This window comes from Urocampus carinirostris, chromosome 16 (assembly GCF_059441175.1).
Source record: "Urocampus carinirostris isolate Australia breed hairy pipefish chromosome 16, RoL_Ucar_1.0, whole genome shotgun sequence".
Classification (NCBI taxonomy): Eukaryota; Metazoa; Chordata; class Actinopteri; order Syngnathiformes; family Syngnathidae; genus Urocampus; species Urocampus carinirostris.
The window spans coordinates 4951624-4960861 of NC_142364.1; the positions used below are offsets into that span (position 1 = coordinate 4951624).

The following is a 9238-nucleotide window of genomic DNA, read 5'->3' on the forward strand; positions in this document are numbered from 1 at the left end:
AGGGAGTAGGTTGCTCAGACGCGGAAGTGGGATTTCCTTGGCGGTGTCGGGAACGGAAAAAAAACGGGTCACTAGCCGGGACAGAGAGCAAAAATCGGGATCGGAAACAAGTCAAAAAACCAGGAGAGGAGAGTAGACACGGTCGAGATCAAAAAACGGATCGTTATTCGGGGCAGGAGAACAGACGTGGTCGAGATCAAAACAGGTCGTGATTTGGGACGGGAGAGCAGACGTGGTCTAGCTCAAAACAAACCCTAACGGGAGACTAACAGGAGCAACAAAAAACAGGACACGCGAAAAAGGACTTGCCGTGTAAAAACAGATTCGCAGACGGACCGACAAAAGGGGACTGACGGGAGTTTAAATACTGACAGGGAGCCAATCTGTCAACAAGCTGCAGCTGGCGCCACACGGGCGGGGCCAGTTGGGCGCCATGGCAACCGTGACACTTAGCGAATGCAAGGCAAGCAATTTTGACTCTGGCTCCCGTTTTTATCCCGACCTGTTTCCTGCATCGATCCCCGATTGAAGCTATGTTCTCCTGTCTCGCCTATCCTGCCTGATTCCTTCCCCTGTTTCCTGTATCGATCCACGCTCTTTTCTCCTGTCTCGGCTACCTGTATCCTGCCTTATTCAGTTTCCTGTATCGAACCCTTTATCTTCTTGGGTTTTTTACCTCACTGTGAATGTGTGAAACTGGAGTGTCATGCCAAATTCCGTTGTCACAATATGTTAACCCATTTTGTAACAATGACAATAAAGGTATATTCTATTCTATTCTATCCACGTTCCGTTCTCCTGTCCCGGCTACCTGACTTGTTCCGATCCACGAGCTCACTGCATTCTCCCGTCCCAGCAACCCGACTTGTCCGGTCCACGATCACGCTCGACTCTCCGGCCCCGCCTGTCCGCATCGCCATCTGTCATTGGCTGTGGGGGCTTCCTGTTTCACCTGTCCAGCTACCGCCAGATTGCTGTCTTTTCCCCTATCCCTGACTTCCCCGATCCCTTAATAAAGCATAGTGTGAAACGTTACCCATTTGGGTCCACTGCTCGTTAGCCTCTGTTTTGAGAGACGTGTTAACACCCCAAAAACATTTTTTTTGCCTTTAATTTGCTCACCATCAACTGGATTTGTTCTTGTGTCGTAAGTCCTATGTGCTTTGAGCTAGCAGCTGCATCGGGTCAGATGCAATCGACATTTCGTTCTGTGTACATTGTTACACAGAATGACAATACAAGGAAATTATTATTATTATTATTATAAGGAAAAAGTCTTATACAGTTAGCATGGTCGGTTTTTAGCGTGCTAAATGACTCATCAATCAGTAAATATAAAAAAATGTGTACGTACATTAGAAAAATCTTCAATTGACCCTGATAGCACGTATACCTTAGCATACATTAGTTAGCCTGTGTTTTATTCTTTTGTGATAACTCATTTGTGTATTGAGCTAGCATAGCTAACGGAAATGACTTATAGAATTAGCATGGTCCGAAATTAGTGTGCTAAATGACTAATTACGTTGCTTACAACCTTCAACACTAAAAATAAATTAATCAGGAAATATGAAAGGATTTGTACTTAAATAAGAAAACTACATAAAAGCCCCTACTAGTTTGCTAGCAAGTATACCTTAGCATACATTAGTTAGCCTGTGTTTCTAGAGTTTTTTTTTTCTTTTGTGATAACTTATTCGTGTATTGAGCTAGCATAGCTAACGGAAAGGACTTATAGAATTAGCATGGTCCGAAATTAGCGTGCTAAATGACTATTTACGTTGCTTACAACCTTCGACGCTAAAAAGAAATTAAACAGGAAGTATGAAAGTATTTGTACCTAAATGAGAACACTGATTAAAAGACCCGACTGGTTTGCTAGCAAGCATACTTTTGCATACTTTAGTTAGCCTGTGTTTTATTCTTTTGTGATAACTTATTTGTGTATTGAGCTAGCATAGATAATGGAAAGGACTTAAACATTTAGCATAGTCTGAAGTTAGCGTACTAGATAACTAGAGAAAACTAGAGAAAGCTAGAGAAAACTAATTAAAATACCTTACTGGTTTGCTAGCAAGTATACCTTAGCAAGCATTAGCTAGCCTGTGTTTTTTTCTTTTATGGTTACTCATTTGTGGATTGAGCTAGCATAGTTAACGGAAAGGACTTATAGAGTTAGCATAGTCCGGAATTAGCATGTTATGTGACTCATCATGTAGCTTAAGACCATAAAGATCCAAACGAAATCCATCAGGAAGTACGAAACCCTGACGCCATTGTGTCCCCCCTCCTGACCGGATGTCACGTCGAGTATCGGTCATTTAGATACGCATCGGAAACAATCCATCGGCCGCGCCGCTAAGTTGCAGCTTGGGAAGTGTCGGAGTTGCCATTTTGCGATGGGAACCAAGTCCTTTTTCTACATGTCTTTGGTTTCCTGCATCAATACCGGTCTCCTGTGCGTGGTCCTGGTGGTCCTCTGGAACTGGAACTGGCACGGGGGCTTCGCCTGGGATGGAACTGGGGCCCAGTTCAACTGGCATCCAGTTCTTATGGTCAGCGGACTGTTGGTTCTTTACGGCCTGGGTGAGTCCGGTTTAAGGGGATTTTATGGTTTAGACGAAAATAATTTACTGTATTGTTTTCTGGAGTATCAAGGATTTGCATAGTTGATTCACCCGCCATCGCAAAAATACGCTGAGGGAAACGCGAGGGTAAAATGACTTGCAGTTTGAAGTATGTCCACCAGATGACGCCAAAGTCAAGCACCGCTCACAAAGATACTGGAGCTGTAGTTCTTTCCCTCTCTTTCTCACTCTATTTTTCTCTCTCTTTTTAAATCTCGTTCTCTCCTTCTCTTTATGTCTTTCTATCTTTTTTCTCCCTTTTTCTCTTTTTACTTCATCTCAGTCTCAATTTCTTCTCTTTCTCATCCTGTTTCTCTAGTTCTCCCAATCTCGATCTTTCTCTCCCTCTCAGTCTCTCTATTATTTATTTCTCTCTTGGCCCCTCTCTATTTCTCCTGTCATCTTTCTCTTCCCCCCTGTCTCTCTATTTTGCTCTCCTCTCTCTCTTTATCTTTCTATCTCTTTCTCACTTTTTTCTCTTTCTCTTTGTCTTTCTTTCACTATTTCCCTGCTTCGCCCTCTCTTTAACGCTTTACTTTTTTCTTCTTTTTTTTCTCACTCTCTGTCTATATTTCTTCTCTCTTACTTTCTTTTTTCTCTTTCTCTCTCTGTCTATTTCTACTCTCTTACTCTCTTTTCTTTCTCTCGCGTTCTCTCTCTCTCCCTCTTTCTCTGTCTTTTTATCCTCCCTTTCTCTTTATCTCTCTCTCTATTTATATATCTTCTTTTGTACTTTTTATGTATTTCTCCTGTTCTTTCTCTTTCTATCTACTTTGACTCTCTTTCTCGCCCTTTTGGTCTTTTTCCCCTCTCTCTCTCTTTCTCTCTTTCTCTCTCTCCATTTCCCTGCTTCTCCCTCTCTTTAACTCTATACTTTATTATTTATTTTTTCTCACTCTGTCTATATTTCTTCTCTCTTACTCTCTTTTCTCTCTCTCTCTCTCTTGATCTCTCTCTCTCTCTCTCCCCCTCTCTCTTCTTTTGTACATTTTATGTATTTCTCCTGTTCTTTCTCTTTCATATACTTTGACTCTCTTTCTCGTCCTTTTGGTCTTTTTCCCATTTCTCTCTCTCTTTCTCCCTCTCTCTATCTACTAGTCCGGCCCCTGTGAGAATTTTTCCTGAGCCTAAATTCATTTGACATCCCTGGTTTACCGTATCAGAATGCATTGTGCAAATCAGTGTTTCTTGCACATGTTTGTTTTTTTAAATATTTTAAACAAATTAGGTCTGCATGTAAAAAAAATAGAATGCGCGGAAGCAAGTCAGGTAACCGGAGATGATCGGGAAGCCAGGGACAAGGGATCGATACAGGAAACGGGACGGAATCAGGCAGGATGCGAAAACAGGTCGGAATCAAAACGGGAGCCAGAGTCAAAAAATGCTTGCCTTGCATGTGCTGAGTTTCGCTGACTGACTGACAAAGAGTGACCGAGAATGAAGCGCTTAGATAGGGAGAGGGATAATTACGAAACGAGTGGCAGCTGGGGCTGAAAGAGTGAGCGCAGGTGAGGGCAATTAGCAGGCAAGTGACAGAATTGTGACAGGAGTAATCCAAAAGTAATCGAATCTTTTTAAAATCAATGAATCAGTCAACAATCGTATTTCTCAAAACCATTTTTAATTCCCTCCTCTTTATTCAAATATTGATAACAAGTCGCCAACGCTTTCAATTATTATACGTAATCGATATTATCGATGAGTTGTTGCAGCCCTATTCGAAAGTAATCGAGTTACCTTACTGCATTACATTACGAAATTTATTTTTCACGAGGTGAACTATGCTAACTAGCAATGGATAACTGTATGGGATTAGATTTTGAAAGTAACTCTGATGAGTTGTTTCTCGGACTCGTTGGCAGCCGCCGTCCTGTTTCGTTTACCTTTTGGATGGTCCCAGAAGAAGCTGGGATGGAAGCTGGCCCACGCAGGACTCATGCTGACCGCCCTGGCACTCTCTATCGTGGGCCTTTACGCCGTTTTCGACGTGCACCAAAAACTCAACATTCCCCATATGTATTCCCTGCACAGCTGGGTGGGAATGTCCGCCGTGGTGACTTTCGCGTGGCAGGTAGGTAAAACCAATATCAAAGAGATCAAAGTCATCGTTGACAGCGAGAAAAACAGGTCGATGGCCAGGGCAGAGGTACAAAACAGAAACGGGTCCAGAAAAGAGATCAGCAACAGGTATCAAGCAGGAAACAGGGCAAAACAGGTCGATGGCCGGGACGGAGGAGCAAAAGCGGTAACGAGTCCAGATAAAGGTCAGCAACACGTATCAGGCAGTAAACATGGCAAAATAGGTCGATGGCCGGGACGGAGGAGCAAAAGCAAAAAGGGTCCAAAAAAAGGTCGGCAACAGGTATCAGGCAGTAAACATGGCAAAATAGGTCGATGGCCGGGACGGAGGAGCAAAAGCAAAAAGGGTCCAAAAAAAGGTCGGCAACAGATATCAGGCAGGAAACAGGGCAAAACAGGTCGATGGCCGGGACGGAGGAGCCTTAGCAGAAACGGGTCCAGAAAAAGGTCGGCAACAGGTATCAGGCAGGAAGCAGGGCAAAACAGGTCAATGGCCGGGACGGAGGAGCAAAAGCAGAAACGGCTCCAGAAAAAAGTCTGCAACAGGTATCAGGCAGGAAACAGGACAAAACGGGTCGATGGCCGGGACGGAGGAGCAAAAGCAGAAACGGTTCCAGAAAAAGGTCGGCAACAGGTATCAGGCAGGAAGCAGGACAAAACGGGTCGATGGCCGGGACGAAGGAGCAAAAGCAGAAACGGCTCCAGAAAAATGTCGGTAACAGGTATCAGGCAGGAAACAGGGCAAAACAGGTCGATGGCCGGGACGGAGGAGCAAAAGCAGAAACGGCTCCAGAAAAAGGTCGGTAACAGGTATCAGGCAGGAAACAGGACAAAACGGGTCGATGGCCGGGACGGAGGAGCAAAAGCAGAAACGGTTCCAGAAAAAGGTCGGCAACAGGTATCAGGCAGGAAGCAGGGCAAAACAGGTCGATGGCCGGGACGGAGGAGCAAAAGCAGAAACGGCTCCAGAAAAAGGTCGGTAACAGGTATCAGGCAGGAAACAGGACAAAACCGGTCGATGGCCGGGACGGAGGAGCAAAAGCAGAAACGGGTTCAAAAAAAGGTCGGCAACAGGTATCAGGCAGGAAACAGGGCAAAACAGGTCGATGGCCGGGACGGAGGAGCAAAAGTAGAAACGGGTCCGTAAAAAGGTCAGCAACAGGTATCAGGCAGGAAACAGGGCAAAACAGGTCGATGGCCGGGACGGAGGAGCAAAAGCAGAAACGGGTCCAAAAAAAGGTCAGCAACAGGTATCAGGCAGGAAACATGGCAAAACAGGACAATGGCCGGGACGGAGAAGCAAAAGCAGAAACGGCTCCAGAAAAAAGTCGGCAACAGGTATCAGGCAGGAATACAGGGCAGGATAATGTCGGAGAGTACAAAAGTTTGCCTAGCTGAGAGCATCGGTTCACAGACGGTCTGACGGGGAGTTTAAGAAGAGTCCAACGGCCAATCAGATTCTGTGGCTATCGCAGGTGCCCCGAATCAGCAATCTTGACATTCTTTTGTCCATCCACAGTGGTTCCTGGGCCTGATCGGGTTCTTGCTACCTTGTTCGGCCCCGAGGTTGGGGGCCGCCGTCAAAGAACTCCACGTGTGGACGGGCCAAGCGGTGCTTTTGCTCACTCTGGCCGCTTGCATCAGCGGCATCAATGAAAAGCTCTTTTTTTCCCTGTAAGAACAGAAACGGAAACCACAATTTGTTGTGGTGGAACCAGGATATTACAGAAACGCCTCTTTTATTTTTTAGGGACGGTGTGTCAGCGAGCAGTTACAGCTCCCTGCCAGCAGAGGCGCTGTTGGCTAACACGCTGGGCATCCTGATCGTGGCGTTTAGTGTCATGGTTTTTGGAATTCTGTCCAAAGCTGAGTGGCGGCGTCCGAATGCTAACAACAGTGACGAAACCACACCGGTGAGGAGGAATTTATTTTTCTGAAATATTTTACACCGATGACATTTTTTTATTTTCATGAGAATATATTTTTTTAAATTTCAGATTCTGCTGAGAGAAGAAGCCATCTGAGGACATCGACTAGAAAATGTGATCCCCTGAAAATACCTCGGCGTGTATGATTCTTGTGTTATTCTATTTACACAAATAAAGAAAACTGTGTCCTGTATGATGTTTTACTTCATAATCATTAACATTTATTCATTTGTACTTATTATTTCAAATATATTTCATCATTTATTTATTTAATTCTTACACTTTTTATCTTGTACTCATGTTAAGTTGTCACGGTTGCCGTGGCGCCCAATTGGCCCCGCTGGTGTGGCGCCAGCTGTGTCTCATATTGGCTTTCCGTCTATTTAAGCTCAGTGCTCTCACTCTTCCTTGGTCAGTCTGTCAACAAACCTCTGCCCGGCAAGGCGTGGGTTTTGACTCGGTCCTGTTTCCTGTTGGTATTTCCTGTACGGTATTGTTCCCGTTTATTTTGTCCTGTTTAATATCGGTTTCCAGTTTCGTTCCCGTCTAGTTTGTCCTGTTTATTTTCGATATCCTGTTTTGATATCAATCCTGTCTGTCCCGTCCTGTCCGGTATCGACCCCATCCGTCCAATATCTGCTCGGGCAATTGAAATCGATCTCGTTGGCCTCTGGATTCCTATCATTCCACGCCAGACTGCTGCCTAACGTGCATGACTCGCCATTTCCTGTATAATAAAAGGCTTGTGTGAGAAACGTCACACATTTGGGTCCTGATCGTGTTCCGGTTCATGACTTTTGTCCCTTAACTCGTTTCTCTCTATACTCTATATTTTTTCCCCTCTCTCTTTCTTCTCTCTTTTTCTCTTTTATGTCTTTCTGTCTTTTTACGTAATTCTCCCTTTCTTAACCTTTCTTTCTATTTTTCTATATTTGTCCCTCTTTGGGTCTTTTTCTTCTCTCTCTCTCTCTCTTTCTATTTCTCTCTCTCTCTCTCTCTCTCTCTCTGTCTCTCTGTCTCTCTGTCTCTGTCTCTCTGTCTCTCTGTCTCTCTGTCTCCCTGTCTCCCTGTCTCTCTCTCTCACACACTCCTTATATCTCTCTATCTCTCCCTCCCTCTCTCTCTCTATCCTGTTTACCAAATTTTGTATTATGTTTACATTGACTAATTCATGTATAATGCGCACTTGTGTTTAACTCGCTATAAATCACTATAAAATTTAGTTTTTATCTCTCTAGATAACTTTTTTAATCTCTCTAACATTTGGGTCGTACCTTTTGTTTTGGTAGTGTGCCCGCTTTGAGACTGGGAGGTCGCTGGTTCGCGCCTCGGCAGAGACATACCTAATTGGTATAATGGCGGCACCCTCTGTTGGCTGCGGCTGCATCGACTCGCTACAACGGGTCAGGTGTATCGACATTTCGTTCTGTGTACATTGTTACAAAGAATGACAATACAAAGGAAATTATTATTATTATTATTATTATTTTCTTTAAAAAGAAAACTCTGCCTTGTATGAGTTTTTACTTTGTAATAAGCATTTAAATAGCATTTACTGTATTTTTTTTTAAATATGTTTCATCATTTGTATATTTCCAGGTATTTATTTGATTCTTACTCTCATGTTTGTCTCGTACTCATGTTAAGTATTTTTGTCACTCTCGTCTCTCTCTATTCTCTATATTTTTCCCTGTCTATTACGTCTCTCTTACTCTTTTTTTCTCTTTCTCTCTGTCTATCCTTTTATCCTCTCTTTCTCTTTCCATTTTTTTCTCAGTCTCTTTCTTTTGCTCTCTTTCTCTTCTCTCTCTCACACAGTCTCTCTCTCCCTCTGTTCTTCTGTTTCACTGTCTTTTTATGTATTTCTCCCTTTAATTTATCTTTTTGGATACTTTTTTGTTTTTTATATTCTCTAACATTTAGGTTACAACTCTTGTTATTCTAGTTTTATTAAAAAGAAAACTTTGTCTTGTATGAGTTTTTACTTTATAATAATTAGCATCTGTTTTATGTTTTTAAATATGTTTTATAATTTACATATTTCCGTGTATTTATTTTATTTACGTGATGAAAAAACGTATAAAAGATGGAGAAAACGTATAGGTTAATAGGTATGGCACAACTTATGGAAAAAACGAAATATAAAGCATGTAATTACACAAGTTTTTAGTATTGCGATACAATAAAATGTTTTCTCAGACATAGAAGACAAATTTGACCAAATTATTTTATTTTATAGCTATTTTTTCACTAGAATATTTAGTCATATAAATAATACACATCGTAGATTGAAAAAAAAAACATTTAAATCTTTTCTTAGCAAGAAAATTTTACTTTGAAAGCCTATTTGAGGTTTATTTTTTTTATATAATTTCTGACAACTAATCAAGAACATTTTATAATGATATGCTTTTTATTTTCATATGTGTTTCAACAGTGAAGTTATTTTTATTTGTATGGCCATTAAACACGAGAAAGAATAAAAAAAAATATATGGACGTTATTACATTTTCACTATCGGTATCGAAGTCCTGATTGTAATTGCAGTCCCTATTAAATTCCACAAGTTGGCAGCACTGTACCCTTTCATCCACAAGCTTTAAA

At 42.3% G+C, this 9238-nt stretch overlaps 1 protein-coding gene across 1 annotated transcript; it reads left to right on the forward strand.

The window, feature by feature from the left end:
* The first annotated feature begins 2170 nt into the window (after positions 1-2170).
* Positions 2171-6730, forward strand: LOC148350025 (lysosomal membrane ascorbate-dependent ferrireductase CYB561A3-like). Its single transcript, XM_088319984.1, has 5 exons — positions 2171-2586; positions 4490-4698; positions 6226-6380; positions 6457-6619; positions 6704-6730. The coding sequence occupies exons 1-5, from the start codon at positions 2400-2402 to the stop codon at positions 6728-6730; spliced, it is 741 nt and encodes a 246-aa protein (XP_088176110.1). The 5' UTR covers positions 2171-2399.
* Positions 6731-9238: the final 2508 nt, after the last annotated feature.